At 41.7% G+C, this 15,548-nt stretch overlaps 1 protein-coding gene across 1 annotated transcript in view; it reads left to right on the top strand.

The window, feature by feature from the left end:
• The window catches only part of FCHSD1 (FCH and double SH3 domains 1), a 180,204-nt gene that overhangs the window by 85,901 nt on the left and 78,755 nt on the right, over positions 1-15,548 (top strand). The window contains exons 4-6 of the mRNA XM_073649733.1: positions 3,464-3,537; positions 8,400-8,544; positions 12,777-12,913. Of these exons, the coding sequence (XP_073505834.1) occupies positions 3,464-3,537; positions 8,400-8,544; positions 12,777-12,913 (356 nt within the window). The remainder of the gene's footprint in view (positions 1-3,463; positions 3,538-8,399; positions 8,545-12,776; positions 12,914-15,548) is intronic.

Below are 15,548 nucleotides of genomic sequence, written 5' to 3'. Positions count from 1 at the left end.
CACTAGAGTTCCAGTTCTGTATCGCGCGGTTCATGTATGGCATCCTGCCTGAACCTATCTTGTTTCAGTCTTTTTAAATGTGGAACGCAAGCTTGTCGGTAACTATCCCCGTCTGTGTGGATAATTCAGGGGTGAATATAAATAAATTATAACACCAGAAGATTGTGTATCAGACTCCTGGAAGACAATATTAATCACCATTTCATCACTTTGATTAAAATTTGCCACCAGTGATATGCGTGAATAGCGCAGTATGCACCCATTGAACTCAATTGATCAGTCAAATTGAGAAATTAATTTTTATGATTTTGAGTTAAGGCAAGTATACTCTTAAACGCAGGAATATTTTAAAGCATTTGTGTACTGAGAAGTGTGTAAATGTGGCTGTTTGTTATTTGCTCCTGGACTGGTGGGAGGAAACCATTGTCTTCAGTGATGAACCGATATCTGAGTGTGAGAACATCCTACTATGGCTGAGATACAGTGACGACGTGTTTGTCCTTTGGAAGGGAAAGAATGAGGTCTTCGCTAGGTTCGTACAAACGCTAAACATCAATAACATAGGGCTCTCCTTCACCTATGGAACTGATATCATGAGATTACCATTTCTTGATTAACTCATCACTAGAACTTTGGAAGATCATCTCAACACAAGAACGTATAGAAAACCCACCGAGACCAACTCATTACTCCGATGGGAGAATAGCCACCCCATCGCGCAAAAAAGAGGAATCCCTAATGTGCCCACGATGCAGAAATGCTCAGGATTTTTTCCTGAGCGTTTCTGCATCTCCCTGGCAGAAAAAAACGCATGCGGATTGTACATGCGGATTGTACATGCGGATTGTACATGCATTTTCCTGACAGGGACATGCGGATGTGAAGCGTTCTTCACATGCATTTCCGCATGCGGGTTGACAAGCGCTTTCCAAGCGATTTTAGCATCACTTGGAAAGTGCTTGTCAACTTGGTCACACTATATAAATCCATGCAACCAGCATGGATTTATATAGTGTGACCCGAGAGAATGTCAAAAAATAAATCTATACTTACCCTCCGATGGCCCGCGCTGGCTTGCTTCACCGTCCCAGCTGCCGGCAGCTGTAGACTGAAGGACCTGCCGACGTCAGCGTCGCGTGACCCATCACATGACTCTGACGTCAGCGCAGGTCCTTCATTCCATCGCTAACTGCAGCCAAGCAAGGAGGAGCGGGCCGCCAGAAGGTAAGTATATATTTATTTTTTATTTTATTCTTTTTTTACAGTTTTCAATGGTACCCAGGTCCGGAGGAGAGTCTCCTCTCATCTACACCCGGGTACCATCCGCACATTAGAATGTATGGAATGCGCATCTACATATACAGTGATGCGTTCCAATGCAAGTCAATGGTGGTGAAAACGCAGCGCTTCCGCAAAATAATTGGTAGTGCTGCGTTTTTTTCCGCAGTGATAATCCGCAGCGGAAATTTCCCAGCATGTGCACAGCACATACAGATTATCATTGGGGAACATGGCAGGCCTTCTACCATGCGTTTTATAAGCGTTTCTGCAGCGTTTTTGCCGCTGCGGAAACGCTTAAAAAAACGCATCGTGGGCACACAGCCTAAAGGTCAGTTTTTAAGCGTTCGGAGAAATTGCTCTGACACATATAACTACAAACAGCAAGCTAGTGACCTAAGGAGAAGGTTCCTCGAAAGAGGTTACCCAGACATAATTCTTAGGGAAGCGTACAGTGAGGCCATTAAAAAAGACTGGACTCACCCCGACTCCAAAGAAAACGGATGACAATGCTGTATTATGCTTTAATATATTCCTGCATTTAAGAGTATACTTGCCTAAAATCAAAATCAAAAAAGTGATTTCTCAGTTTGATTGATCAATTGAGATCAAGATCAATGAGCGCACATTATGCTATTCGCTCATATCACTGGCGGCAGATTTTAATCAAAGTAATGAAATGGTGATTAATCTTGCCTTCCAGGAGTCTGAGACACAATCTTCTGGTGTTATTATGTATTTATACTCACTGCTGAATAATGTGCACTGATGGGGATAGTTACTGACAAGCTTGCTTTCGACGGTGATGTCAGCGGAATTTATGGGACGACCCGGAAGTGAGGTTTGCGGTTCACCGGAATACACCGGAGCCTTCCAATCGCCGGATGTGACGCGCTCAGGCAGCCGGAGATGACGGAGCTTCCTCTCTCGCGTGTTCATTAACATAGACTGTGAACCCTCACGGGCAGGGTCCTCGCTCCTCCTGTACCAGTCACCATCACGTTTTATTCAAGATTATTGTAATTGTTTGTGCTGTGTATATCCCTTTCACATGTAAAGCGCCATGAAATAAATGGCGCTATAATAAAAAATAATATTAATAGGCAAATGAGATAGATTTAAGCTGGAGACCACACATGAACCGCGTGACACAGCGAGGATCCCAATTATATTCATGAGGATGATGACTTCACTATGATTCTCCTGATGAATCCAAAATAAGGAGGAAACGTGTCGGGAGAAGTATCTGGGTCTCTCATCTCGTCCTACGGAGAATCATTGGGTTCTGGATTTTACCCTATTCCCTGCGTCAAGATCTTTCGGCATTATCTTCAGACATCTGTAGGAATTGGGCGAGACCATTCCTTTTATACATATGACTGCACTTACTGCTACACACAGTGATTTGGTCGGTAGGAATTGACAATCCTGAAAATCATATTTAATGTGAGATAGCTGGAGCCTAGCTGAGGTATAGGAAACTGAATCTATATGGGTTATGAAAGCCAAAAGAATCCAAGATTTATGGGTGGAACTAATTGTTTTGAATACACTGTGTCTTTTATATTGTATAGTCTTAGTAACAGTTTTATATATAATATTAGATGTTAAGTTCCAATCGATCTTTCCCCCAACATCTTGTGTCAGTGGAGAGTCGGGGGGCTCCCACTCCATGTATATTATAGATGGTCGGCCTTTCCCACCAAAATTGCAAGATTTCTCTGACTTTTTTTCTAATGTACATGTAATGTTCACTAGTATCTTACAGATTATTGTTAGCAAAAAGCAATAAAGATGTGGACTCCGGTTCTGAGCTGCTGCGCTTTTCCTAGATGTAGATCAGGTTTGCAGCTCCCGTCCGTTATCATGTTTCTGGCGGGCAGAGCTGATTTTCATCTTGCTGAAATGCGTCCACATAATTTTTGTGGTCATGGGTCAGTCGTGTTCCTGTGTGAACCATGTTACTGGCAGCTAGTGCACACATCCCTTTTGGCTAGAAGCAATATTTGTTAGAGCATTTCTGACCCTTGTGTCTGTTGGCACAGATGGGACTGGTACTGGAATGTGTGCGCTCTATGTGTAAGTGCTAAATGTAGCAGGGCAATGCTAAAAAAGCAAGATGTTCCTGTAAACACCACGGCCAGACAGAGGACATCTATCAACTTACTGTTTTTGTGACCTTCAGGCTTTACAGAGGCTGGCGAGTCAATTCCTGAAGAGAGACTGGCATCGCGGAAAGAACGAAACCAGTGAGTGCAGGTAGGTGGGTGATCATGAGCAATGTGTAAAACCGCAGGAACCCAAATAATGTCCCTTTTGGTACCGACGTGATATATTGCCCGTGAAAGTCGTGTTTTGTATCAGACCGTAACTAAAAGCTCATCTCGGAGTTGATTTTTGACCTTTCAAATTTACTCTTGTTTTTCTTAAAGGACTTATCCAGGACTTAGTTTTTAGGCAAGTAGTTGCTACCTACCTACCTGCCTGTTGTGACCGACACCGATCTCTGCCGGCACAGAGCGACCACCGACCGATCCTTCTGGTGACTCAGCAGCTTCCACTGATGACTCGTCAACAGAGCAGCGGATTCTCTTCTGCTCTGCTCTACTCTATTGTTGGGGCATGACTGCCGACTTCACGCTGATTGACAGTCGACTTAACAATTCATGATTTATTCTCAGGATCAGTCATCAATATGAGATAAATGGGAGTCCGACATCTGACATCCCAACCCCTTGAAATATGCCCCAATCCATCACATATATCCAGCTGATTGGTGGGATTGCAGGGTGTTAGACCCCATTGATTTCCCACGTAGAGGTCATCAATTGTTGAGTTCTGGACAACACCTATAAGTAGTATTAGCATTTTCCTTTTCAACATTTTAATGTCCCAAACCAAGACATTTAAGCACCACCCTTGTAAACAGCTTCAAACAGCCTGAAACGCCCACTTTGGGTTGGCGCATATACCCCTTTTGCAGTTTAGTTGCTGGAAATGTCATCAAAATTGGGACTGTTAGCAAATATATTACCTTGGATCGTCAGAGCTACTTAGACCACCTTTGGAAACACCCCTAAACAGCCTGAAATGCCCACTTTAGGGTGGCACATGTACCCCTATTGCAGTTTGGTTGCTGGGAATGTCAACAAAATTGGGACTGTTGGCAAATCTATTCCTTTGGATCGTCAGAGCTACTTAGATGTTGGGCTAAATCTTCTTCTACAGTTTTACCCCATGCAGTCATGACTCAATTTACCCTTTACAGGCATAGTGCAACATAAAACAGCTGTATACATTGAGTACTAAATGGTATTATGGCTGAAAAATATGATACCTCTGTCTTATGGATGTCAAACGTTTTATCCTCTAGTAGGCCATTGGTGGAGTGGTTTGTCTGCCTCATCATGTGAAAACTGGCTACTTACAAAATAACACCTATAAGAAGAAACTATCCCTATGATCCGCCCCGTTGGTTCCTATCACTGGCGAAGCCCTTCAACCCCATTGTCGCTGATTTTACCAGATGATGCTTCGGTGAATCAATCTGACCCAATGTCAGAAGTTTTTGCAAAAACATCTATTTCCTTGCAGTTAAAAATAAGTTATGTTTAGTTTACTGGGTGAAACCTCGCTCCTCAATAATAGAGAGAATTATTTTTACAATATGCATTTTAATATGATAACAATGGGACCAGTTTTGGATGTAGAAAACCTTGACGCTTTCCTGTTGCCTATGGATCACCTGCTGAACCTCCGCCCCGCTGGTCAGGTCTCCTGCCGGACTCTTCTCCTTCTCTTTCAGCGTTATCAATCTGTGACTGCTACAGTGAATCGGTGGTCACCGCAGCGAACGGTGTGTCAGTGCTGCACTGATAGATTGGCTTTAGCGGTCACGCATCTATGTCACTGATGGAGGAGACGAGACTGGTGGAGGACCTCTACACCAAATCATGTCTTTATGGTGCTCTCTTTCTGAAAGGGGGACTTTGCTGGAACCGAACACTCGCTTCCCAAAACTTTTAGGCTGGCCATACACATGAGATGGCTATCGGCCGAACGATGCTTCTCAATCTCAGCCGACACTCCCATACGCAGTCGCGTTCCCTCAGTCGAGGGCTCCTGTGTTCTCTATGAGAAAGCCGCTGACTGACTCTCAGGGAAGACAATACAATCGGCAGTCCAAAAACAGCCCACAATAGGTAACATACTCCAAAAAACCGACTTCAGTTACTTGACTCCCTTACACCACTCTGGTCGACACTTGGTATTGTGCTTAGTGATCATGAGATCCATTTACATTTCTTCCCATTCGGAGGAAGTCAGAGAGGAGCAGCAGATCTCACTTCTTCCAGATATCAGTTCCATCCTAAGGAAGTGCGAGTGAAGTGGCCCATTCTCAGGCAAGCTCCGTGAGAACGGCGCCAACATCTCTGGAACTGCACCGGCACTGGAGATTAGTACAGGCTGTTTTTATTTTCCTCAGGTGGGGGGGATATAGCAATTGAAAAGATTTGTTTGAGTAGTGGACAACCCCTTTAAATTTATTAGAATAATTTTTTAAAGGGAAATTAATTTACTCGGGAGGAAGTGGGTAAATGTAACATCTGAGTTTTCTGCCCTGATATTGTACTGTCAGAATTCACTTCCTTTTTTATATATTTTTTTATAAGGTCCAAATAAGACTTGGCAGAAGGCCGTAATCCTGCGGTAAATGGATGCTTCGTACTTTGGCTGAGAGGTTATTCTGGCAAACAGAGTAGATGACAATCAGCCGTGATAACAGGGAAATTTTATATGATGTATAATGAGAAAGTGAAGGAGGACAGAGTTACTAAGCTACTAATTTCAATTAATAATTTGTATGCGGCATTATTTATGATTGCTTCCAGCTTCTGTGCTTATCATAGTTTACAATGGAAACATTATTCTTCAAATTATGAAGTAACCTTCTTAAACAGAACAGAATTTATCCTGAACTCCATATTTATTAGATGGATGATCTGTGCGATTATAGGGAAGACCCACAGAGCAAAAGGGCCGCAGTAATGACCAGGCAGACCCAGCTCGCACTTCCATTCATTATTAGACTGCCATTCGTTTACAATAACGTTTTATCCCAGATTGCTCTATGTATAAAAGGCTCAACAGGAGTTATTAGGCCGGTGAAGGGACCTTGCATAGTCCATGTCCCAGCACTGATCATGCCACTGGGCTCTTTATAACTTCACTACCCATGCCCAAAGGGGGAAAATGAGCGAACTAATAGCCAGAACATTGTAACTCCACATCTCCATCTCTGCCCTGATCAATCCTAGCAGTACTTCTAGCATGCTCTTGGATAAACTTCTTTTCCTAATGAAAAACTGGTTTCAGGTTCCCTTTAAAGGACAAAAAATGAAGCTATCCCATATCAGTGGACCCCCAGCAATCCCGAGAACAAAGTTCTGCAGTCCCATCCAGAATGGAGCGGAGGTGTTCTTGCTCGGCCTCTGCCCCATTCAATGTCTGACTAACGGCTGAGTGCTGGGCTTGGCAGTCCTATAGACACTATATACTCCAAAAAGAAAAGCTTTACACAAGGGCCAAAGTTAAAATGTTTAGAATTTTATTAAATACATGAATATAAAAACAATATAGAGATATGTATAAAAAAAAAGTGAGAAAACCACTGGTAAGACAATAAGTGGGTATACCTGGATAAACATGTGCAGTGATTAACGGGTTTGTGCGTCAAAAATATATATATGGTAATAATGAGTTATGCAATCCTAAATGCTTAAATACAAAAAAAACTGTTGTTTTCATGTGTATATCTCACAAGTAAAGCATTAATTGATTCATTGATTGTCTATAATAACCTAAAGGTATATGATAGCATGTTGTAGGTAATAGAAACATGAAAGGCTATTGAACGCTAATGAGCAAGAAAATTAAATAGCAATAGTGCTAAAGGCATAATGCAGTCAAATACCTACTAGGTATGGTATAACTTAACATAAAGTGACATAGATAGTAAATCGATATAAAGTAAGCATGGCACACAACATTACCTTGATACAGTCCAGTGACCCACCACACCCGACGCGCGTTTCACACTGAAACGCTTCATCCAGCGCTGATTGGGCGCCAGGCCCATGTGTCATAACAAGCGCACGAGAGCCCCAGGAACGCATGTGATGACACCACTGGAACGGCGCCGGCACGGGAGGGGAGTATAAGCTTTTTTGAGTAAAGGGTGCCCAAGTAGTGGATAACTTCTTTAATTTAACTTTACTCTCATAGTCTTTTTCAAAAATGATTCTAGATTTGATTCTTCATCATGCTTCTCCACTCCTGTTTAAGAATGGGGCTCAGGGTGGGTCCAGGCAGTTGCATTGGGGCAGCCACATTCACATATCGGGATACTATTGGACCAGTGTGCTGTACGTGCGCAAACTGAGCACACACTGATCGAAAACAACCTTGTATGAACGAGCCCCTAGGCCGGGTTCAGATGACTGTTTAAAAATCGTCCATTTTTTGATCCAGAAGAAAAACTAATTTCGCCATATGTAAGTTTTTTTCGTCTGTATTTCATCCTCATGTCCGTTTTTGATTTCCCAATAAAATCAATGTTTAAAATTGACAATATAGTGTAATGGGTTAGTTAAAAATTGATATACATATAGTGCATGTAGGGTATACTTATGTCCTATGTGTTTTTTATGCACTTGCACAATAAATTTAAAGGGTGAATCTCCTCTATAAAGGAATAGAAGAGATGCTGCAAGTTGTGAAAAAAAAAAGTTTTTGCGCATTGACCAAAAATACGCGTGTCTGAACAAGTCCTTGAAGGCATAATAGTTATATTGGGCCCGCTGACACTAAATGTGCCTCTCCCACATGAACGCACATTACTTTTATTAGTTAATTCTGCTGCATGTTGATCGAAAACATATTTTATGATAGTTTTTTTTCACTTTACAATACTTAAATTGACCACACTTGAGAAAAATATAGACACCCCTTGTTTTTTTTCTTGTACTCGTAAAAAAAAAAAAAATTCTGGCGTATTCTGTTTATCTGTATTTATTACATGTTTTTGGATGTTAGCTGAATGGTCTCTTTCATCCCCGTAGGAGCGTGATTTCTGTCTGGAAGTCTATGATGGAAGGAACGGCCTTTATAGGACAAACCCGAGTCACAGCTGCAGAGAATTATAGAAACTTGACAACCGAAACTGCGAAAACAGCTAGAATCGCAAAGGAACAACTCTTGAAAAAGGTGAAAAAACAAATGTATAATTAATATCAGAAGCTGGATACTAAAGGTTATATACACTTTATCACAGTTTTTTATGTCTTTTGCTTTCTAAATACAAAGTTCAGTAACTTTTTAAGTATTCTTAATTAAAAATTGCCAACCATCTTGCTGCTTCAGTGTCTGGAAGTCTTTTATCTAGCTGGGCACTATCCAAAAATGTTACAAATCCATCAGAGCTCTTGCACAGTTCTGACTGCTCTCCCTGCTCCTCACTGCCTTCAGAGATAACTTCACATTAAAGGGGTTGTCTGGGACTTTAACATTGATGGCCTATACTTGAGGTAGGTTATCAATGTCTGATGAGTGGGGGTGCGACACCCTGCACCCCCCCGACGATCAGCTGTTCTTGGTGCTCCGTTACAGAGCTGCACAGGTCCGTCGACTGTGTAGTGGCTGCGGCTGAGAGTTGCATATTTGTCCCCTATTCCAGTCAATAGAGGGTGGATGTGCAGTACTTAGTCACGGCTACGATTATGTTGACAGAGCTGTGCTGCGCATCTCCGTAACTGAGCAATTGTGGCTGATACCGGGAACAGGTGATCGGCAAGTGTGCCAGGTGTTACACCCTTACTGATCAGACTTTGATGGCCTATCCTAAAGTCTCAGACAACCCCTTTAAAGAAGTATTAACTCTGGCTGAATAGGAGTGTTCATAAAGCACTAAAAGTCAAGCAGCCACCCAAAAGAGAGAGTCCGCAGGGCTAATGCAAAATAGTAAGCTGTGTTCATTTATGTTATCTATAAAACATGATTAAAAACCCAACACGTACACAGACAAGATCTGTGGTTGAGCCACATAGGACTAAGCCATAAAGTTACTAAAAGGTGTCTTATTGAACTATGCATAAGATGAATTAATGAGCTTCAGTACCTGAATGATGGTACTAAATACCACGGTGCTCACTTAAATATGCTATTAAGATTTAGATTTTATTGATAAGTCAGCATGTGGAGATAGAATGAACCAGAGGACAGAGGCCGTGATTAAAGGGAATCTTTCAATAGGATTGCACCCCCTAAGCTATTTATATGAGTATGTAGCTCTTTCATAGAGAAGTCCAGCAATACATTTACATTTCCAGTCCATTCCTCCATTCCTGAGAAATCAGCTTTTGAATTGATGCACAAATAGCTATGGTACACCTGAAGTCTCTGTCACTCCAGCTCTATTCTCTAGCAGACGTAGTCGGTGCTCTGTGTGTATTAGAGCTGGAGTGGCAAAGACTTTAGAGCTACCATATCAATTTACATATCATTCAAACACTGATTTCTCAGTAATGGAGGCACAGACTGGCCATGTAAAGGCAATGCTGGACATGTCTTTTAAAGAGCTACATGCGCATATAAATAGTTTGGGGTTTGAAATGATTACATTACAAAGACAAGTTTCGCCTTTTATATGATGTGTAGTAGAGGGGTTACAAGGACACTAAACTTCAGGAAGGCAAATTTCCAACAATTGAGAGAGGATCTTAGTGCAATAAACTGGGACGATATCCTGAGACATAAAACTACTCAAAGCAAATGGGAGACATTTATTAGCATCCTGAATAGGACCTGTGCACAATATATACCCTATGGGAATAAACATGCTAGAAATAGGAGGAAACCACTATGGCTAAATAGAGCTGAAAGGGGCGCAATAAGTGACAAAAAGAAAGCATTTAGAGAACCAAAGCAAGTAGGTAGTTATGAGGCATTAAATAAATACAGAAAATTAAATTAATTCTGTAAAAACCAAATCAAGGCAGCAAAGATGGAGACAGAGAGACTCAATGCCAGAGAAACTAAAAATAATCCCAAAATATTATTTAACTGCATAAATAGTAAGAAATTAAAAAATTATATTGTTGGCCCCCTTAAAAATAGTCTGGGTGAAATGGTGGATGAGGATGAGGAAAAAGCCAATATGCTAAATGATTTTTTTTCAACCGTATTTACACAAGAAAATCGCATGACAGAAAACATGATTAGCGATAACAAAAATTCTCCATTAAATGTCACTTGCTTAACCCAGCAGGAAGTACGGCGGCGTCTAAAAATCACTAAAGTTGACAAATCCCCGGGCCCGGATGGGATACACCCGCGAGTACTGCAGGAATTAAGTAACGTCATAGATAGACCATTATTTTTAATCTTTACAGATTCCATAATAACAGGGTCTATACCACACGACTGGCGTATAGCAAATGTGGTGCCAATATTCAAAAAGGGGACAAAAACCGAACTTGGAAATTATAGGCCAGTAAGCTTAACCTCTACTGTGGGTAAAATCCTGGAGGGTTTCCTAAGAGATGCTATACTAGAGTATCTGAAGAAGAATAACCTCATGACCCAATATCAACATGGGTTTACGAGGGACCGTTCCTGTCAAACTAATCTGATCAGTTTTTATGAGGAGGCAAGTTCCGGACTGGAAATGCAGTGGATGTTGTGTATATGGACTTTTCAAAAGCTTTTGATACGGTTCCACACAAAAGGTTGATACATAAAATAAGAACAATGGGGATAGGGGAAAATATATGTATGTGGGTTAAGAACTGGCTCAGTGATAGGAAGCAAAGGGTGGTTATTAATGGAGCACACTCAGACTGGGTCACAGTTAACAGTGGGGTACCACAGGGGTCAGTATTGGGCCCCCTTCTTTTTAACATATTTATTAATGACCTTGTAGGGGGCATACAGAGTAATATTTCAATATTTGCAGATGACACTAAACTCTGCAGGGTAATCAATACAGAGGACAATTTTATATTACAGGAGGATCTATGTAAACTAGAAGCTTGGGCTGATAAATGGCAAATGAGCTTTAATGGGGATAAATGTAAGGTAATGCACTTGGGCAGAGGAAATAAAATGTATAATTATATGCTTAATTGTAAAACACTGGGCAAAACTGTAACTGAAAAAGACCTGGGTGTATTGGTGGACGACAAGCTCACGTTTGGTGGCCAGGGTCAGGCAGCTGCTGCAAAGGCAAATAAAATAATGGGATGCATTAAAAGAGGCATAGATGCTCATGAGGAGAACATAATTTTACCGCTATACAAGTCATTAGTGCGACCACACTTAGAATACTGTGTACAGTTCTGGTCTCCGGTGTATAAGAAAGACATAGCTGAACTAGAGCGGGTGCAGAGAAGAGCGACCAAGGTTATTAGAGGACTGGGAGGTCTGCAATACCAAGACAGGTTATTACACTTGGGGTTATTTACTGTGGAAAAACGAAGGCTTAGGGGTGATCTTATTACTATGTACACGTATATGAGGGGACAGTACAAAGACCTTTCTACTGATCTTTTTACTCTGAGGCCTGAGACGGGGACAAGGGGGCATCTTCTACATCTGGAGGAAAGAAGGTTTAATCATAATCACAGACGCGGATTCTTTACTGTAAGAGCAGTGAGACTATGGAACTCTCTGCCGCATGATGCTGTAATGAGTGATTCACTACTAAAATTTAAGAAGGGCATGGATGCCTTTCTTGAAAAGTATAATATTACAGGTTATATATACTGGATTCCTTGATAGGGCGTTGATCCAGGGAACCAGTCTGATTGTCGTATGTGGAGTCAGGAAGGAATTTTTTTCCCCAATGTGGAGCTTAGTGTTTGCCACATGGTTTTTTTTTGCCTTCCTCTGGATCAACATGTTAGTCTATGGGTTGAACTAGATGGACTTAGTCTTCCTTCAACCTTAAAAACTATGTTACTATGTTACCTACCAGATCAGATATGTTTCATGCACAGTTTCTCCAGGGATGGTCAGTATTAGAGATGGCATGTAATTGGTTGTACACAGATCTCCACAGCATAGAGAGTGGAGAAAGTATCTACAGTCTCAGGGAGGGCAGATAAATCAGCCTATAGAAAAGGAGGAATGCACATGAAGATGAAAAAAGTACAGGATAGAAGCAGTGCTGAAATATGAGCTAATAAAGACAGCTGCAAACGGGATACACCCAGAGCTCACATCCAGCCTATGTTACTGGGAGAGGCACTCCCAAAAGAGACAAATCTGAAACTTGTATCAGGCTTCAGATTGCATATTGGGGAGTCTGAAGATTAATGAAGGGCTGAAAATTGACTCATTGTATTAACTGAAGGTTTCTCCAAATGGCACGCTGAGTTTTAAAGAAGACTAAATGCGCCATATCGTTTTTTAAAAGAAACCATTCCCTTTTGTCTTGCCAGAGCATAGAGCAACTCTTGAAAGTTCAGAATGAATTACTAGACACTGTGAAAGAAGTCAGCAAAACCAAAAAGCGTTACGTCCAGATGGAACGTGTTAGCGAAGTGGCGAAAGAGAAGGCCGCTGATGCTGAAGCGAGGTGAGAAACTTTCCACTGGAGCCAACAGACAAGGCAAACCTGCCTGCAACCTTTCAAGTGTAGCCGTCGTTTACTTTAAGAAGTTAATAGTACACGTGAAAATAGGAAACTTGGTAATATATATCTTATTCAGAAATCTGCTTCTTTTTCTTCCTGGATTGAGTATTCATTCTCAATTCTTTTCGTTGAATACAGACTTTCCCCCTGTGAGATAGGATATGACAGTTGGTGATCATAATGTTCTATGGAGAACTGTAACTGTCATTTCTGGAGAACTTGCTTTACAGTGTCTGTTTCTAGCTCCTCCCCCTCCATAGAATATTAAAAGCACCAACGTTGGTCTCCTATCTCAGTTATAGGAATATTTGTCTTCACTAAATGCAGATTTTACCCCTAAACTGAGAGTGAAAGAACCAGGTTTCTATGATGAGCTGTATTATAAAGTTGCTTCTTTTCACATATACTACTAATTAATGAAATAAAAGTAAAATGACGGTTACGCTTTAAAGTTTTTGTATTTTTGTTTGTTTTATCTTTTTATTCCGCAAACACTGTAAACGTTTCATTGCTGGCCCTGAAGATGCCAGTGTGAGGCTCATAAAGCCATAGATTATTGTAATGACATCGCAGTCTAGAGCTGAACATGAGATCTATTCCCTTTGGAGAATAATAATGAATTAACTATGCTGTTTTATGTATTTTTGTACATCCTGATCTACATCCGAGTGAAGGTGTCCTGTGACATCGAGCCTGGAAAACTTGCATTCTCCTCTGTAAACATGACATGGCTTTAAGGAAGGGGTCTTTAATTACCTTCCTTCCATTAGTAGGTTCACAATAAGCAAGCCTATGGTTGTCGCTGGCACTGCTAGCATAGGAATCAAGCAGGGCTCCTACAACACTAATCCTGGGTGTGACACCACGTGCCCGTACAGGGTCGGACTGGGGTGGCTAGGGACCACCTGTGACAACGGCTCCTGGGCCCTACATTCAGCTGTAAGCTAGTATTCCATTACCCTCATTCACACATTTACCCCTGCTTCTACATAATAACACACTGGGTAGTTTGTTACATGAATGATGACATACTGCCTCTGTCTGTACATAGTGAATGAATTCTATTGTGCCAACTATTACTCATATAGGAGGGTGGGGGCCTCTCCTGCACAGGGGCCCACCAGGGGATTCACCTGTGGGCTAGTCCAAGCCTGTGCCGGTAGGAGATGTAACCCCGGGGACTTGTGTACTGTAAGTGTGACCTGAAAGTAAGGACATTGCTGGTGTCAGAAAAGATCATGTTCATAAGCCCCAAGGCATTACTTACCACATTCCACCTCCCCCCAAAAAAGATGTGACACAGTGATAACTCTGAGTTCCTAAGGGGTAACATTTTCTCCTTGCAGAGAGTGACATGTTAAGCATGTCACGGTGAGGAGACTTTTAAAGCCGCAATGCTCCTCTGGGAAATATGCAAATTGTCTCTTCAGAGAGGAAGAGGACCAGAACTCTAGTGCCACCTACAGGAAGTAGCAATCCTAAAAGTCAATAGTGACCCTTTAACGAGCCTTATCACATGACTTAGGATATAAGCCAGAAACTCAATTTGCAGACACTGTGTTTCGGGGTACTGCCCCTCATCAGTGCAAAGTGTGAGTTCTGGTATCCTAAGTCATGTGACAAGGCTCACTTTGCATTGATGAGGGGCAGTACCCCGAAACACAATGTCTGCAAATTGAGTTTCTGGTTCTGGCTTATATCCTAAGTCATGTGACAAGGCTCGTTAAAGGGTCACTGTAGACTTTTAGGATTGCTACTTCCTGTAGGTGGCACTAGAGTTCTGGTCCTCTTCCTCTCTGAAGAGACAATTTGCAACTCTGAGTACAGATGATGAAGTAGATGTCCCCTGCAGTCCTATGTAACACCACAAAAAATACAGGGATAACTCTCTGAATAAAGATAATGTAGTAGGTGATACTGCAGTCCTATGTAACACCACAAATAATACAGGGATAACTCTCTGAATAAAGATAATGTAGTAGGTGATACTGCAGTCCTATGTAACACCACAAATAATACAGGGATAACTCTGATTACAGATTATGTAGTAGATGTTTCATACAGCCCTATGTAACACCACAGATAACAATGATAACTCTGAGTACAGATAATGTAGTATATATTACCTGCAGTCCTATGTAACACCACAAATAACAGCGATAACTCTCCTAGTATAGGTAATGTAGTAGATGTTAACTGCAGCCCTATGTAACATCACACCTCCCTATGTAGTGGGATCAGGCCCTGCATACCTGCCTAGAAGACTGATCAGAATGGCCTCCTGTGCGGGCGCTCTGCGCACCGAGCAGTATCCTCATACAATGCTCGTACAGCTGTAGGGCGGCTGACCGCGCTGTCACATGTCAGACAGAAGATTGCTATGAAGTGAATGCTGAGCTGGCAGCGCTAAGCTTCCTGCACTGTTGAGGAGCATGAGGACATCACCCGGAAAGCGTGGACTACAGATAAGGGACAATACATGTATGATCGGAGCTTATTACCTTTTATTCGCAGTATATACTACAGACTTTCCCAACTTTTGTATAAAGCTCATTCTTTACATTTTAACAGCTATACA

The sequence above is a fragment of the Phyllobates terribilis genome, unplaced genomic scaffold (genome assembly GCF_046119375.1).
Source record: "Phyllobates terribilis strain yellow unplaced genomic scaffold, ASM4611937v1 Scaffold_10__3_contigs__length_209671492, whole genome shotgun sequence".
Classification (NCBI taxonomy): domain Eukaryota; kingdom Metazoa; phylum Chordata; class Amphibia; order Anura; family Dendrobatidae; genus Phyllobates; species Phyllobates terribilis.
The sequence above is the reverse complement of the archived record's forward strand: the minus strand, read 5'-3'. Positions and strand labels throughout refer to the sequence as shown.